The sequence below is a fragment of the Eleginops maclovinus genome, chromosome 5 (genome assembly GCF_036324505.1).
Source record: "Eleginops maclovinus isolate JMC-PN-2008 ecotype Puerto Natales chromosome 5, JC_Emac_rtc_rv5, whole genome shotgun sequence".
Taxonomy (NCBI): Eukaryota; Metazoa; Chordata; class Actinopteri; order Perciformes; family Eleginopidae; genus Eleginops; species Eleginops maclovinus.
The window spans coordinates 8525816-8543863 of record NC_086353.1 but is presented as its reverse complement, the minus strand read 5'-3'; the positions used below and the strand labels follow the sequence as shown (position 1 = coordinate 8543863).

Here is an 18048-nt window from a genome sequence, read left to right as displayed (position 1 = left end):
CAGAAGTACGAGGCGGCTTAGAAGCAGTCGACTGAAAGTAAAGAACACACAGATCCTGTTACTAAAAAAGTCAAAGATGTAATTTCCCCCAGAGAGGAAAATATCTGAGATGGTGCCACAACCTTCTCAGATTTACAGTTTGTTCCTCCTAGGGGAAATATTGTCCAATTTACCTCACTATACTTGTTTGTCTCTTAAAGTGACATTCTACATAAGACAACATATTTTCTTAGAGTAAATAACAGGATGCTATCCTCCTATCCTGCATTCAAAGTGTTACTTGAGTAAAATACAAAAGTATAAGCATAAAAATAAAGTAAAGTACTAAAAGTACTAATTTCCGAATAATATATTTAAAAGTGCATTAATGTGTTTGTTGTTGCTGGTAAACAAGGGGCTAATAAAATGGTGTATCAAAATGCTTGTTAATGCAAAGTAAGTTAATATCGTGGAGTAAAAAGTACAATATTTATCTCTGAATTGTATTGGAGTAGAAGTATAAGAATTAGGAAAGGAAATACCAAAGTACAGGTACCTTATAATAGGATCTGAGTACTTCTACTTTGTTGCAACATCTTCTTTTCGGGTCATGGTTCAGATGGTAAGGTACATTTGAGGGCGTTACTTTTACACTTAGTTCATACCTGTCAGATCATGTCTTCAGCCATTAGGTTAATGAGGTGAGAGATCTCTGCAGCTGTAAAGTCAACACATAAAGTGGAACAAAACATTAGCACTGAGGAAGAGTAATGAACCTGAAAGCTGTTGGCACATGGAAAACAAACTGCAGGACTGGTTTGTCTTGATAACTGTGAAGCAAATCAAGTCATTTGTCAAGCCGACCTTAACTGAACCAAAATCTCAGAACTGTTTATTTTCATACACAACATAAACTATACTTATTTGACCTTACCATAGCAGGTTAAATTACTCAAGGCACTCATGCCAGGGATGGCTTGATAAATGCATTGACGAACACTTTCACCATAATGAGAGGCCAGCTGTCCAGAAGAATAAAAACAACCCTGTGATCTCTGCTGCATAACATCTTTCAGGACTAAATGCATTCGATGTGAGGCATTGTATGACTTTGACTTACAAATATTTTTGATCTACGGTGAAAGATAGACATATTTAGATCCTCTGAAGTACATTGCAGCTAGAGCTTAAGGGATCAGTCAATGTTTTATTTAAACCTCTGATGCAGTGACCTCTGGAGGCAGCTCAGTTTAGGATTCTGAGAAGACATACCAGTTTATGAAAGATTAGTTCCAAAGAAAAGGGTTTATACTCATAATATGACAGACAGACAAGTGAATGACAGAAAAAAAGCTTGAAAAGGGCAAGTTAATGAGCATTGCATTATGTACATGCCTAGTACCTTTACCACTGGTTGTGTAGTCCACAGAAATACCTGCAGCTAGCTCGACTTCTATCAATAAAACGTTTTTTTATTTGTATAAAAATAGCTTGTATTGAATGTTTTCCAACTCCACATAATATATGGCTTCTCATAAACTGTATTTATTTTATCAATTAATATGTAGATTATTTATTAGATGAAATATTTGGTGAATAAATTGTGAGAAACTGAAAAAAAGGCCATCCAACTTTTTCACAGCTGTAAAGGTCTTCTATTGTCACTTCAAAAGGCAATGATATTCAGGTAAATGGGATATAAAACGAAGGAACTCAGGAGATCCCCATAGTTGATATGCTGCCATTCTAGAATAATTATTTTACCAATTGTTGGAAATCTTGATAATTACTTGAATGATAAATTGATTATCAAATATGTTGGTAGTTTTCGGTCCTGTGGTCCCGGCTGGTCTGAACACCACTACATTCAGATGCTTCCCTCTACAATAAAGACAAACACTAAGACAAAGTCAGGTATTTTTCTGTTTGAATGTTTATTTAAAGTTATTCCCACTTCGCACCTCCTCCCTGTGTGAAAGCCTAGTCTGAAAGGAGGAGGATACAGGCCACTATAGCGCCACATCAGCACCTTTATAAAGAAGGCTACTTGTTTTGTCACAACACCTTCAACCCCCACTGGTATGGCACTCTGTGTTGCCATGTGATAACACACTAGCATGGTGAGGCTAGTTCCCAAAACAACCCCTGGAAAGGTCCAATAAGAGACAGGGCTGAGAATAGAGAGCATGTGACTCCAATTAATGAATAGAAAAAAAGGAGGCAGTAATACTCAATTTCAGGATCCACAGAGCGAAAAAAAAGTGGGGCGGATGATGGTGAGAGTCAATGAGATAATTTGAAATACAAAGTATCCTCTCTTCTCCCTCGATGTGAAGTGCTTTGATGATGTCACTAAAGATGAACGTTGAGGCTTGTGATCGTGAACCTCAAAAATTCACAGCGTGGTCGTCGTCCTTCTCCAATCAAATACGCAGTTCCTCTCTCCTCCTTCCACACAAAATCAGAACTAAAAGAGAGCGAAATGGACAAGTTAAATACAGACTGAGGATAAATCAGTGTATATTTGTTGTTTACATAAAACAGAGGGAATGGAACTGTTGCTCTCAAAGCCTGGTTCCTATACATTTGAGTCAAAGTCAAATTCAAAGTCTTTATAGCATTGTCATTACAGACAGCTGGCATCACAAATGGATAATATAATTAATATTTAGGTTTATGGGGAAGTTAATATGTGTACTTAAGTTGCACTTGTTGTTTTCCCACTGGGATAAAATTAAACGTAATAAATAAAGAACTAAAACCCATTGGTGAAAAAAATAAATTCATGAGATCAGTTTTGATTTTGTTCCAAGTATCTTTTCAGGCATGGAAATAACACATTTCAAAATACATGATCCCCATGTTTTTCATGATGGTAGGAACATCTTTAAAGACTAAATTGATTGTGGAAGGCAAATGTTGAATATTTGTTGTACTTCCTAATACAATGGAGATGACTGTATTCTAGGACGTGCTGCTAAAAGCACAGCAAATGCTGCTGCAAATCTCAACAACAATGCCTCAGTGAACCAAAGAACATGCTCTCAACAGTTTTCATAGTCCATCTATTCTATGGAAACCGGCTGCACTTAGTTGCAGTTGTGTCCAACTCATTCATTCGTTGTGCCGCAGGAATTCAGAAGGAGCTTGATGAATAAAAGTTGCTCTTGTTCTTGGAGTACAAAGAACAAGAGCAACTTTTATAATCAGAAACTAGACAAAAAATAAATGAGTTGGTACACAACAGAAGCAAAAACCAGCGAGAGAGAATTTACAAACTGTTGACGGCGTATACTTTTGGTTAACCAAAAATTAAGAGGGCGTTTTTACAACACTTTTGTTGTTACGATTTGAAGCAGCTTTTCACTTGAATGAGAATGTAAAACAAGAATCATCCACATGGTCGGACACAACTAAAGGTCATTTATGTAAAATGGCTATTTAACAGTAGCGGAGACAAAATGAACCACTCACGGGAAGCTACAAAATGACACCATTTTGAAATGTTTGAATAAATCGTGTTTGTGATTGATACCTGCGTAGGGGACTACAGATCTCCAAAGGGAATGATTTCTTCGTTGATAAAAAACTCAATGGTCTCCTCCTCCCAGTCTTCCACATTGCTGTCCAGCTCATCAGAGTCCACCCCTGTAAGATAGGAACACGAAGGTCATTATTTCTCTAAATCGAAGTTAAAGATTGTGAAGGGAGGGATCAAAATATGAGAAAAAGGTCCCACCTCCTCGGAGCTCCAGACGTGCGCTCTTCTGCTCCTGGTAAGTCTGCTGCGCTCTCTCCCTGAATTGACGGTAGTCCTCCATCATGGACCTGCGCTTATCCACCAGCTCCTACTCAAACACAGACGCACCCAGTTTCATAAAACAGGTCAATAAACCTGGGGTTGTAAACATGCATTCAAGGGGGCCGAATCTTTTATCTTAACTACGTAGTTATTGTGTAAACCACTCTGAATTATGAAATGTGCTATATAAATAATCCTGCCTTGCCTTGTTTGTCTCTTTATGAAAACTTAAATTGTACTACATCGAAAGTACCCGTTAAGAGATTTTTTCATAGCATTCAAATCTCTTCACGAGTGAAAAATGTAAAAAATATTAAATCCCTGCACAGACAATTTAATTATACTGTAACTTAACTCAGTGGTTAATAAAGGCATTAGAAAATACTGAAAGGGCCCAAATAGTAAATAAATAGGTAAGATATTGATGTGAACAGCGTGAAACAGCAAGATAAATGAACAAGTCGAACCTTAGAAGCCTTGGACTGACTCAGACGATCCTTCTGCTCAAAGATCTTTGAGTATTTCTTAAGATCCTTCTTGATGGTCTACAAGAGAAAGAGGGATATCCATTTTACAAGAAGGTTCCACAGTCACAAATAAAAACATACAACAAATATAAAATAATGCTGCACTAATACACAGGTTGTTCAGTTGTGAGCCTCAGATCAGAGTTGGAATCAGGAGCCGCAGCGCAGCTCTCATACGAGGTGTCAGAAAAGTATTTTAGTTTGTCATCACTGGCTTCACACACACACAAACACGGAGTCAATACATATACATACATACATACATATATATACATACACACACACACACACACATATATACTCATTTAAAAAGTACCTTGATCTGCTCCACGCCAAGCAGAGTTGGAGGTCTGGATCTCCAGAGCAGTTGGCAGAAGCGGTCCTTGTTGTTCTTCTGAAGAAGACGGCCCTGGAACGTCCACAGCCAGTATGCATTGTCCACCTAGACGATATGGAAGACGACATGAGTAAAGGCAAAGTCGTTTACAACAATCAATAGTGAATTCATGTCTGGAAGGAAAAGAAAAGACTCCACAGAGCGGCACGTACCTTGTGGCTCCACCAGGAGACGGAGGTGACGACATAGCGACCGGTGGGGTCCCACTCTACGTCAGAGGCCATGTAGTGCTCTGCTATGTTCATCATGGTACAGTCTGACGTGTCCACAAAGGTAAGAGCTCCATTCATACTGCGCACACAGAGAAAAAACAAAAAGATTTTACAGAGCTACACAGGGTGACAATCACAAGTGCTGATTTAAAAAAAACTGTGAGCCTCAGATCAGAGTTAGAATCAGGAGCTGAGCTCTCATACGAGGTGTCAGAAAAGTTATTTAGTATGTCATCAGTGGCTACTTGTTTCTGTCAATCACACAAATGCAATCACTCTACTTCAACTGACCTCCGGAGTCCGGCCAGCACCAAAAACTGTCCCTGGGGGCTCCAGAAGATGCTGTTGGCCTGCTGCTTGTCGTACGTCTCTGTGGAAAAAAAGAACAAATTGTCACATTTGGTTGAGGCCAACTGCACATCTCAGACTGTGAAACATGGTATCAATAGGACATTCAGCATGTGTCTCCAATCTACTCACTTATCAGCTCGATCTTGCCGTTGTTCTTGACATGATAGAAGGAAACGTTGATCCTGGGAGACTCTCCGTGGAGAACAGCGAACTTGCTGCCATTGGGTTCCCATGCAAAAGCTATGATTCCCTCTGGATGGACAGAAACACAACAAAAAATTAAACACGGTTCTACAGGAAGACAACCAAACAAAGATATTTTACCAAAGAAAAATGTGAAGAAAACACTTTTGCTATAAAACTAACAACTAACTGAATTCTTTTCAAAGGCTGCATTGGCCTATATGTTATCACTACAATTCAAAGCATTAAGAAACACATTGATACTTTTTTATACAATAACACAACGGTAATATTGGGTTGAACTAAATTCTTACCCTTCATCTCCACCACATCCACAGGAACCTGCTTCTCTCTCATGCGGAAGATTTCAAAGTTGGTGACCACACCCTGAAAAATATTAAAATTAAATGTAACATTTCATTTTTTCCTCTCCAAACCAGTGAGTTCTCAGCTGTTTCTCCTTCTCTCCAGATGTTTACCTGGGTTCCTTTAGGAGTCCTGTCCACCTTCACACACAGGTAGTCTCCGTTTCTCTGCCAGTGCAGCTTGCAGTCGACAACATTGAAGAGATTGCGGACACGGATCTCCTGGCGGGAAGGCATCTGCATCAGAGTCACTCTGGCTGGGATATCTTTGTCCTCAGGGACCCAGAAGGCTATGATGTTGTCACCGGGAGACCATGAGAAGTCCCTGTAGATACACAAACACACAGTTTAATATCAACATTTCTATATAGAAAGCTGTCAGAGTTTATAATTAGGAAAAACAAGTCATAAAGGCAATTTCAAAGACTCTTACTTGATGCCGGTGATCTTGAGACTCTTCTTGTCGAGCAAGCCCATAGACTGAAAGGAGCAGAAACATGTCTTTAATGTCTGTTTCACCCTTAACATAAATAAAAACTATACATTTTTTTAAGGTGTACTTACTGGAGTCTCATAGATGCTCAGGGTGTCTGCGGTCATCCTGGCAAAGAACTTTCCATCGTGGCTCCATCTGGATACAAAACATTAGCATTATTACATATTGAAAGCACTGCAGGAGAAACAAACGGGAATCGAAAATCAAGGTAAATTATATTTTGACAATGACAGAGCAAAACTGACTTGAATATGGGCCAGTGTGCAGAGCTCTCGCAGTGGAAGCCTCTCTTCTTCTGTCCAGTCAGAATGTCCCAGATGATAATGGCCTGCGGGTCCTCCTTAGTGTCCATGAGTGGACTGAAGGTCACCACATACCTGCGTACACAACAACCAGACATTTAGCCTCCGATGATTTAAAAATGACACTGTTCATCTAAAATGAGTCAACATTCATTATTAATAATTAACACGTATTTATTTCATAGTTTTGAACTAGGACCTTTAGTATTTTAAACAAGTAGCGTGTATGATTTTGATTCCAACAGCATTTGTTTTCAATCTGACAGATACACAATGCATCAATACTTGTTTTCACCAATGTACATGTAATATTTCCAATTCAGAATTCGTAATAAATGCACTGCTGAGAGAAGGCCTCAACTAGCCACAACCATATTTAACACCATTATGTAGTTTTGGAAATATATCCAAATGTTGTTGCATATGATGGAATACTGGACAGTTGGTGTTGGGATGCACCCCCAGAATTCCCTTCTAGTTAAAGATTTGCATTGAAACATCTTCATTAGATTAACATTACATTTTAAGGGGTGCACCAGTTTCCATCACTCACACTTGAGGCTAACGCTTACAGACACACGGTAAAAGCACTTCATCACGTAATGACTACTGCTAAGAAAGAGTCAATCAGTATGGCTAAACAGCAATATTGATTACCTCTCGCATGGTGAGAAGTCGATCAGGGACACGCCCTGATGACTGAACCTCTGGATCTGCTTGAACTTCTCTCCGCCCCACAATGCAATGCCACGTTGGTGGAAGGTGGCCAGATAGGTGCCTTTGGGAGACCAGCGCACGTATGTCTCTGTCCAGCGCTGCATCAAGACAAAACATTATCAGTCTGCAAGCAAAGCACTACTGTTTAATAACACAATTACAGTGCGATTGAAAACTACGTACTGCTCTTTCTTCAGATACGATTGGCTCCTTAGCATCGTTATTGAAAATGGCGGTCCTTTCTCCAGCTTCGTAGATGACACTGTACTGGTCACGGCAGTCTGGATCCTCAATCCAATGGCGCATATTACCCTGAACAGAAAGATCATTTGGCAAATGTTTTTATTGATATACAGTGGATTAAAATGACTATTAAAAAAAAGCTTATATAATAAATGACTGATTAAAAGTAAGTATTTGTGATCATATAAAGACTTACAAAGTCTTTGAAAGGCTGCTTCTCTGGAGTTTCCCACTCATCGCTGATGTTCATGTACCTGGAGAAATGAGCATACATCATTTATTTAGTTGTCTCATATTTATCCACTGTCACATCTTTTGCATTTCTTGTCACCCTCAAAGATCACAAAGTTCACACCGCACACTTACTTGTCAAAGTCAGTAAAGAGGTTAACCCTGAATGTATGCTGTTTGTCAAGTTTGTATCCATCTGCATTCTTTACAGCTTCGAGGGCCTGGGTAGGACCACTATACTCCAAGAAGATGTACCTGCAGGAGATATGGGTGTGTTAAACATCCTGAATTCGACATTAAAGTAAATATATACTGTGGTATTATTGCAACAGCAAATCACTTACCCTTTGGTCAAGCCATCAGCCTCTGGATAGAACTCAGTGGTGATCTTGCCGAACTTAGAGAAAATCTTGTGTATGACGTTCTTGAGTTTCTCTAAACGCTCCGGCCCCACCTGTGGGACGTTGTCCACCACCACCACCGAGTCTATGCCGTCAGCCTCAAGGGGCTTATCCTTCAGGATGTCCTCAAGGAACTCTGAAGAGGAGAAAAGGAAGGAAGGAAAGGAAGTACTCTGTGTTAGATTGGGCTTTCACATATTTTCATACCCAAAATTCAATTGAGAATGAGACCACCGGCTACATTTTATAAGCATTTTTATTTACATTTTAATATTTATTTCTTGCTGTAACTGTCTTAGGTCATACATAACTTTCTAATCTAAAACTTTGTTTATTTAACAAAAGACTATAGAAGTGTAAAAAAGGGCTACATGAAAATATTCCAATAGAAATACACAAGAGAGTCCCTGGTGAATTCTCTACCTTGTAAGGAGCTCTTGGCTTTAAAAATGATCAACTTAGGTTTTGGGTACTCCTATCTTAAGCTAATGCAATGTTCTGAGATGTTAATCCTTTTTTATGGTGGAGGCTTCAGTTTTTGTTGCTTTGTATTGTATTGCATTATGGGGGTGTGTCCAATAATAATAATCTACCAACATGATATAAATAGGGTTGACAAAATATTAAAAAGCTAAAATGAGTTAACACTATGCAATGCAACAGCACCACAGACCTACAAAGATTCCAGACTAAGGTTTAACCTTTCCATAAGAGTGTGAATACAAAATGAACATTAAGTGCTTTACACAGAGATTTTATTGCAGGGCTATTGTAAATTCTATTCAATATAGCTATGTTACCATAGAACCTTACACCTGAGTGTAATGTTATTCATTTTGCTGATGTGTCATTTGTAGACCTGAGGGGCACCTAGCTCCCCTCCACCCTGCGTCAGGTTTAACAGTAAACTGGTGTGAAAGCTGGCTTAATCACCAGCTGCTTCATTCAAACCAGAGACCTCATGTTTGCAGTAAAGGTCTTGTCCTTAATTTCCCATTCAGACAGCAAAAAGAAATGTTTAACAATAGACTGCTTTAACGCTGTTTCAATGTTCTAAAGGAGAAGGCCACAGTGTCTGGGTGAGGCTTCCAGAGGCGTGGATTTAAACTGGAGATAACGTCGGTTAACGGTAGCTAATACTTGAAATACTTTAAAGAAAGATTTATGTCTTAATCCTCGTAATCAGACCCCAATGTTTAATTAACATCAACGTCGGTAAGGCGAAGAGAGATGCCAGCTAGCTTATTAGCATATATAGCTGATACCGTTACTACGACTCTAAGCTAAGAGTTAGCAACAGGCCGGGAAGCCGGCGCGTATCCTGCCCCCGCTTACCCTCATCTTCGATATCATCCTCGAAGTCCTCCGGGTCGCTGAAGGAGGGTTCTTCCTCATCATACTCCGGGTCTTCCACCATATCCACAGTATCTTGCATTTATCGGCTTACTACGAGACGGATTTCTCGTCCTTAATGGAGCAGAATCCCACAAAAAAAGAGGCTGACGGTCCTCGGCCGGCGCGGAACCATGTGGGGTTATGCGAAAATGGACGATGTGACGGAAACGGAACTGGGTCGGAGGGAAAGAGGCGCTGCAGGGAAAAAACAGATCTGTAAAAATATGGAAGGGTGGAACGTGCCGCCTTTGCATGTAATGTAACCCATCCACATGTTTATAAACTAGCAAAAAGTGCATGTGCCCGTGTTATGAGGCTCACATTTTACTCAGGCGTAAGAAAGCCGCCGGTAGATCCGAAACTATTTCCCGCGAGATGGACGTTTAGCAGAACTACAAGGGAAAACTACATTTTGTTAAGCTAGCTGTTCCATTTCCACTACATAACTTTGATTCTAGCTGTATTTACGGATACGTGAATGGACGTTAGCTATGTATGCTTTAGTTTAACTAATTAGCTGTACAGTTATCAGTGCATCCTGAACTACCATTTGTTAACACACATGGACAGAGAGTGTGCGTTGCTGCTGCCCGGTGTCTGTGGGGTGCTGGCGGGCTCAGGGAGCTCTCTGCCCGATGACACCAGCCTGGAGAAACTGCTGGACTGGTTCACAGGGCTATCAGAGGCTGGTTAGTTGTACAATCTGTCATTATACTTGACTTCTTCCTTTCCTAGTTTTCACTCTTTCTGACACGTTGATGAATTAGTCTGACAGCTCAACATGCATTCAGTGGTATACTACTTATACTACTGTAGCTAAGTGTTAGGGGGATTACAGCTATGGAATTTAATAGGTGTCCCTACTTTACATCTGTGTTACTGATTGGATATAAGGCTGTCTCAAAGTGACCCCAGACACTGAGGGGCCAAAAGTCTCTAACAATGTTCATTTCGTTGTTTGTTTACTTTGTTTGCGAATATGCACCACTAAATCATCATGTACACTGAAATTAGGCTCATGCTAGCAGTAGCTTGATCTGCAGAATGTGCTGATAATTTAATCATAAAGGGTCAGAAAATACTGTAATGTTTGCTACAATACTGTCCTGCTTATTGATCACAACACATGTGCAGCATTGACGTTGTTCTGTAAAAAACAAAGAAAGAGAAATTCAAACTGTGTGTGTGTCCTGCCTCTAGCTGTTTCTTTTCAATATGATCTGCTAGTTAACTCTTCCATAACTCAAGTGTGTGTGTGTGTGTGTGTGTGTGTGTGTGTGTGTGTGTGTGTGTGTGTGTGTGTGTGTGTGTCTTATGCCACTGATTAACCTCAGACAGCTCATTCAGCCCTTGAAAGCAGAGCATAATCGTTGTAGATTCATTCAAATTGCATGCCAAGGGTCCAAAACTTAAAAGATATTTAGTATAAAATCATACCAGACAAAAAAAAGCACAATTTGAGATGCAGAAATATATGTAGGGTTTGCTATTTTGCTTAGAATGTGAGTAAAGACAATTGAAGTTGTCAATTTATTCCCTGTCAGTCAACTTTTAATTATATATTTTGAATATATATAGAATATTACTTTTTGAAACTGTCATGTGAATCAGAATCAAGTTTATTGCCAGGTACATTTATACATACAAGGAATTTGATTTGGTGTCTGGTGGTGCTAACATAAACCATTTAAAGTTTGGCAAAGGCAAAATGATCCATTTGAAATGCACAATGAGTGTGGGGAACAGGCGTGGATGGATGGATATTATATCTGTACATTGTCTAATGTCCACCTTTTGTCCTGATGTAGGGGGATCACTGCTCGAGGCCTGCCCATGTCTGCTTACATTTATATCCACTGTGGTTCAGAACACAGCTTCAGACCCCGGTGTCCTCTCCTTCGCTCTTAGACTCACCGGCCTATTGGCTGCCACTGAGGACAGCTTCAAAACAATTCAGGTAGAGTTTATGAAACCTTGTACTTTACCTAATTTATTTAAACATTTTCTGACTTTGGTGATGTCCCTTCTGCAGGAACACTCTGTCCTGAACAAGGTCTTCAACCTTCAGCACTGGCAGGAAGCAGGACTCTGGGAGGATCCGTGTTTAAGGATCGGCTGGATTCAGGGCCTAAGGAGCATGCTGCAGCACCCGCAGGCGCTCCGCTTCTTTGTACATTCAGGTGACTCATTGACCCACTTATTACTTATTTGTTTCTTTATCTCGTGCAATCTAACCAATGGCAGAAGGAGCTTTATAAGTGTATATACTCTATGTCTGTGAAGCTGAAGACAAGTTTCCAATTGAGTAAATAATAAAGATTCCATTCTGTTCCATTCATTTGGGAAAATATCGTCATAGTACAAATTCACATTTATACCACAAAAATGCATCTCTGTATTTATTATGAATGGTTCACCAGCTAACCTAGATCTGGCATGCTTTAATTGTGCAGCAATGGCGTTATTAACACCACAAAGAAAATACCTGAATGTCCAAAAGAGTTTTATTTTGCTTTATAATCCTTTACATGGAATTCCCTGGAAAGCAAGTAGGGGGTAGTGAATGAGTGAATGCTTTCCGACACTACCCATCTCTCCTAATGTGTTGTATATTATTGAAGACAGCTTGATGAGGGTGAGTAAATGGGAATAAAGACTAAGAATTGTACCACTTCATAACTCAAAACTGTTTTCCTCATTCTCCAGATTTCATTGACCTCCTTCTACAACTCCAGACAGACACAAGTCTATTTATTGCCTCAGCTGCAAATCAGATGCTCGCCCACATCCTGCTCTTCTTCCAGCCAGGCTTGTCTGCAGGAAGTAACGGAGTGGATAAGAAAGAAAAAGATGACGGGATGGCGCAAAGCAGTGCAGACTATTCTGCTGTTGTAATGTCGATCTCAGAGTACTTTAAGGAGTCTCTGGTTCCCAAAGAAAGCAGAAATATCCGTCAGAGTCTGCAGATCCTCAAACTGCTGGCCCTGCTCCTGGCCCCGGCCGGGCCTCCTCTGCGGGACAAGCTGATGCAGACAGTCGGAGACTCCCTGGAGGAACTGGTGACAGCAGGCAGCAGTGAGCTCACACTGCCTCTGATGGATGTAATTCTATCTGCATGCAGGTAGAAGGGATTCCTCATATAAACGCAAACACAGTGCTTTTTTCAGGCTCAAAGCAAATGAAGGAGTAGAAACAGCACTGAATAAATAAAAAGTACATGAATGAGTTCATTGTCAATGTTCATGTTTGTCTTCAGCAGCTCCGGCACAGATGAACGTGTCACCCGTCTTCTATCGTCCATGTTAAACATTAACAAACCCGCTGACCTCATACATGCTGCAGCTGCTTTACTTCGCAGAGGTCATCAGTAAGCATCTGTTCACAGCACGACTTCACACTGTCATAAAGGGTGTGACTTCACCGTCACCCGTACAAGCTCAGTTTGTTTTCTGACATCAAGGAATAACAGGATTGATTTACCCATGGGTGATGTTTTCCTCTTCTGTGTGTCTATCCAGTGATGCTGTCCACACAGCCCGGGCCGTGAGAATACTACTGCTCCCAATCGACATTATTACTGGTCAGACTCTACTGGGAACAATAAGCACTGGTAAATCACACAGATATACACAGTAATAACAATGAAAAAGTACACAATCTGTTATTGTATGTATAATGGTTGTTTTGTTCAGAAATACTATTTATTTTATTTTGTACTTTCAAGGGCCATATTACACCTTCATACATCTCTCTGACTAATTATATCTTTGTTTTGCAGCAGACGAGCATCAGTTTTCAGTGATGGAGCAGCTAAAGACTAAAACCTCCTGCATCTCTATGATCTGTGTCTGCCTAACCAACACACCACAGATCACACTCACGGTGAGGCTGTAAGGACAACAGAGAACAGGGGAGATTTTTTTAATGTGTAGCTGACCAATATCCCTTTCTCTCTTTCTTTTTCTTTTTCCATCAGCCTCCCGACGTCCTACCCTGTCCTCCAGTTTCAATTGTCACTGCAGTTCTGTCCTTGCTAAGGATCTGCAGCGGCGTCTTTTCCTCTTCCTCCACTGGTTGCAGTGAGGTTTGCAGGAACGTAATCGGCAGTGGAAAAGTTCAGAAATGTGCCCTAGAGGCTCTGACTACTCTCACCAGCAGCCCAGGTAACACTGTGTGTTTATGTGGGATCGTTTTTATAGAAATAATGCTCTCTTGCTTTATTGACTTGTGGTGCAAAGTAGCCAAATTTCTCACATAATAAATATAACTATATTAATAAGTTGTAGGATTCTGAAACCAAATGTAATATTGGCACATACATGTTTGTCCATACACAACAAAAGCGTTTTCAGGATGAAGATATTTTGCACTTATCCTCCATCCTGTGTATTGCAGGGGCGAAAGAGAAGATCAGCGAAGTGTTCACAGTTCTGATTCAATATCTGGAAAATCCTGATTCTGACCCGACTGTAAGTTCTGTGTTTCTATCTTCATTCTTGAATATAACTCATTTTACTTTGTCTCCAACCTTCTTCTACTGGGGAGCCGTGACTTTGAAGGCCACACCATCACTCACTTTTATTCTGTGCCTCCCTTTTTAGTATTTGTTGTGATATTCTTTAAATTCAGGTACTTTGTCTCTGTTTTTTTAGGTACTCCACAAGTCCTACCAGGCCTTATTAAAGTGGACGAGTGTGTGCACGGACTTCTCCTTTATAACAGATAAGCTGAAACATGGTAAAGTTCACCATAAACAATTTCCTGTGTGAGGTGTCCACACAGAACACACTCTACTGTTGCTGAGGCAGTGTTATATGTCACTGAAATTAAATGAATGTATATATGGATATTTTTAGATCTCTTGGAGGTAGTGAAGAAGCGTGTGTGTGACATGCGTTGGGAGGTGAGGGACTCGACGGTGGAGTTTCTGGGACACCTGGCAGGCGTGTGTGTCTCCATAGACTCAGCAGAGGAGGAGTGTGACGCATCTGTGGCTCTGCTGGGCGGCAGCTCTACCACCCCGCTCCTGAGGGAGGCGCTCCAGGACACAGAGAGTTATGTGAGAGCCAGTGCCATCGCTGCACTGGCAAAGACACTGACACACCGCTGGCAGCAGGGGGCGACACTCTCTGAGGAGGAGGTAGGAAGAAATTGTTTTACACTTCGCTCTGACAACAGTTGGCACAAAGTGTAAGAACTTCCTGTGTTGAAAGAAACTATCAGATTTTAGCCCCCTGTTTCAGCTAGGTCCGTTTACTAATTATTGGACTAAAATGTTATTTGCAGCGGTAACATTCGAGACCCATGTTAGATATGTGTTGTGTTGTGTGCTTACATTATCCCAGATGTATCCAATGCGTTTCCAACCTAGAGAAATCTGTAATTGTATTCAATTTAAAGGGTCTGTTTAACTTGGTTGCCTGTAATGGCAGAGTATTATGTGTGTGCGTCATCATATCATAAATTGACTTTTTATCCACTTTAGGAAAAATATTTACAATAGACTTTTTAGATCTTAATCATTTTTTAAGTGTTTATTTGAACTGGATGAAGGATTTTAATCAGAGATATTACTATGAACAACTATACATGATCACAAAGTAGACACCACAATAATTTACACTCAAAATAACCTTATTTAACTGTGTTGATTTACATGATATCTAAAAATAACTAAACTGTATGCACAATGCTTCAAGGAACTTTTATTGATAAACTTCTCTTTCCTTCCAGCCTGAAATAGTGAGGCGTCTGCTTGAAATCCTCTCCAAAGACACAGAGGGATTCCCCAGGAGGGCTGTCGTACAATACTTCATCTCATGGTACTCTTCACAGTCTCCTCCATCCTCCTCCTCCTCTCTCCTGATGCAGAGTGTGCGCTCCGTCCTCTCACAAGGCAGGGCAGATCTGGACTGGGAGGTCAAAGTTCACACGCTGAAGCTGGCTGAGCTGCTGCTGGACGAAGCCTTTTCAGGTCACCCAGGTTACAAAAAAGGCTCCGACGCACATCAAGCCCCGCCACACCCTTATGGTGTAGTTTCTGAGCAGGCATACACACTTCACACACATGCCAGTAAACACACAGAGGGTGCTGATTCAGATCTGGCCGGCGTGATCGAGCAGGGAGTCCTATCAGTGCTGTTGAGTGGGCTAGTTGACTGCGATAGACCTGTGGCTCTGAAGGCCTGTGGCCTGCTGATAAATCTCAGAGAGCTGCTCTGTCCTCTGTCGCTAGGGGTATTGGATGCATCAGCTGCAACGGCAAAAGTATCCTGTGAACTGCCAGGCTTGGGCTGGGGGCGAGAGATTATAAAGATACTGACGATGAAGAAAAGTGATCAGACCAAAGAGGCGGACAACGCTGCTCAGAGAGGTTTCAATGGAGCAGAGGAGGGAGGTGACGGTATGTGTGTGAGTGTGTGCGAGGCGTTGAGGTCTCTGGGTTTGGACGAGAGGATGGACGTCCTGACTCAAAGCAGTGACCACATCCACAACTCCCCCTTCTCTCTGCTGCAGGACATACTGACTGCCAGTGCCACTCACACAAAACCGGGGGAAGAGGTCATAGTGGACTGCTACTAACACATACACACACACACTGCCTTAAGTTGTTTTGTAACAATTATGAACAACATACAATAGTTTTGATTGTTTAAAGTTGGTATTTTATGATCTGTAGTCATACCTTCAGTAGATGGTAGTCAGCACGCCCTGGTTCTCCCGTATTTTTATTGTATTACTCGCCTATAAAGATCAATAGTTGCGACTTTGGTTAGTTTGAATTAACCAAGATCGCACAATAATGCAAACTTACTAATCAATGAAGGCAGCAGTAGATCAGAACCCCGTGTTGTGCAAAGTTAAATTATTGTTTTTGTAGTCTTGCAGCTTTTAAAGGGAGCTTAGGTAACATCTTCAGGTCCCCTCCTGAAACGGCTGTCTGACAGCAAGGTAATGGGATGAAAATAATCTAAACATAGCACGCACTTTACCTGATTTGTTTTTTCTAGGCGGTTACAATCAGTTTCGCTGCTGCCTCAGTCCACAACAGTAAATTGCTTTGCTGGGGGCGTGCCGACCACCATCTACTGTTGGAAACACACAGACTTTGGACAAGTGCCTTGTTCAACCCCACTGCAAACTATCCAAAGATACCCTTCAAACTCAGGGTACATTTGTCAGTGATGATGTTGGTTACAGTTCCCTTATTTTAATTACTGTATTATTGTATGTATCCTGTTTCTATAGTGATGTGAAGCTGAGCAATTTCAATATGAGAACATTTTCACAGGGGAATTTCCACTTCTCAAATAATTGCATTGACCAATATATCAATTTGATTCAATAAAAAAAGCTGTTTGTATTTGACATTTTCTCGTTGTTACAGATTTGTTTACTGTAATGTTCAAACAGTATATTGATCAGCAGTTCATGTTTGACATTCTGTCCGGACTAGTAAATAGAAGGAAATTAATCTACCTACCGTTTATATAGACTTGTTAAAATGACTCGCAAATGCTGAAACAAAAGAGTGAGTGACCCATTAAGGCATCCGCATTTAAAATCAAGTTAGATAACATGTCTAATTTTTAAGTTTAATATATATATACATTTTGGAAATAAAATCTCAGCAAAGATGTCATACAGTCTTACAAACTAATGGTTGTTTTGTTTTGTCAGTCCGAAAGCCTTTTGATATTTAGTTTAATACTCTGTATATATATATATATAAATATATATACAACCTAAAAAGGCATGAAATCTCAATATGAATGGATTAAAAAAGCACAATTTTTGGCATAACACATTTTTAAAAATACTCATTGACTTATCAATACAATTGATGATGATTTCTACTGTTGATTGACCAATTAATAATATGAGCAATCATTGCAGTTCTAATTGATACATCAACAATCCCCTCACACTTCACAGGCTCCATTTTTCCTGTTGCTTTCAACATACCAGCTGATAATTGAAATGATGTGTGAATCAGCTGGAAGCGCTCGGTTAACCTTTTGCAAAGACTTGTATATCTCCAGTGTTATACTCATAAACACTGGAGGTCATCGCTGTCTGTTTCAGGTTATTTTCATCCTTCCCCGTCTCTCTTGTCTTCATCCCACTGTCACTGATTTCCCTCGTGGAGATGCTTCATTAAAGCCCCAGAGTTTAAAATGAAGACATCAGAGGAGGAGATGGAGAGGGCAGTCTCCACCTCCACGTGTTCATCATCTCCAACTCAGTCACATGGAGTAAGAGAGGCACACACGCGCAGAGAAAACTCTCCTCATTAACTGATGAGCAGGACTATACACACACACACACACACACACACACACACACACACACACACACACACACACACACACACACACACACACACACACACACACACACACACACTGATTACCTCTTTCTATATTTGGAGGGCTGCTGTGCTCTAA

At 40.6% G+C, this 18048-nt stretch overlaps 2 protein-coding genes and 2 non-coding genes across 5 annotated transcripts; 1 reads left to right on the top strand and 3 right to left on the bottom strand.

Moving 5' to 3' along the window:
* Positions 1-1889: 1889 nt before the first annotated feature.
* Positions 1890-9776, bottom strand: eif3ba (eukaryotic translation initiation factor 3, subunit Ba). Its single transcript, XM_063883698.1, has 19 exons — positions 9542-9776; positions 8150-8342; positions 7941-8060; positions 7771-7828; positions 7515-7643; positions 7272-7429; positions 6558-6689; positions 6381-6447; positions 6250-6296; positions 5931-6141; positions 5766-5838; positions 5398-5520; positions 5209-5287; positions 4858-4996; positions 4625-4750; positions 4249-4326; positions 3719-3827; positions 3515-3627; positions 1890-2446 (listed from the first exon to the last, which is right to left on the bottom strand). The coding sequence occupies exons 1-18, from the start codon at positions 9639-9641 to the stop codon at positions 3527-3529; spliced, it is 2043 nt and encodes a 680-aa protein (XP_063739768.1). The 5' UTR covers positions 9642-9776; the 3' UTR covers positions 1890-2446; positions 3515-3526.
* On the bottom strand, positions 4437-4524 carry LOC134865363 (small nucleolar RNA SNORD60). Its single transcript, XR_010165954.1, has one exon. It is a non-coding gene; the product is annotated as a small nucleolar RNA SNORD60 (small nucleolar RNA).
* LOC134865366 (small nucleolar RNA SNORD60) lies at positions 5079-5160 on the bottom strand. The gene has a single exon (XR_010165957.1). It is a non-coding gene; the product is annotated as a small nucleolar RNA SNORD60 (small nucleolar RNA).
* Positions 9777-9921: 145 nt separating the features above from the next.
* Positions 9922-16969, top strand: brat1 (BRCA1-associated ATM activator 1). 2 transcript variants are annotated; one of them, XM_063882795.1, is made up of 12 exons: positions 9922-10290; positions 11410-11558; positions 11634-11781; positions 12308-12722; positions 12861-12968; positions 13120-13211; positions 13380-13483; positions 13578-13764; positions 13997-14070; positions 14254-14338; positions 14458-14741; positions 15335-16969. In XM_063882795.1, exons 1-12 carry the CDS (start codon positions 10164-10166, stop codon positions 16181-16183), a joined length of 2622 nt encoding a protein of 873 aa, XP_063738865.1. In that variant the 5' UTR covers positions 9922-10163; the 3' UTR covers positions 16184-16969. The 2 variants fall into 2 exon arrangements, with proteins under 2 accessions (XP_063738865.1, XP_063738864.1); XM_063882794.1 differs by having other exon boundaries at positions 12858-12968.
* The last annotated feature ends 1079 nt before the right edge of the window (positions 16970-18048 follow it).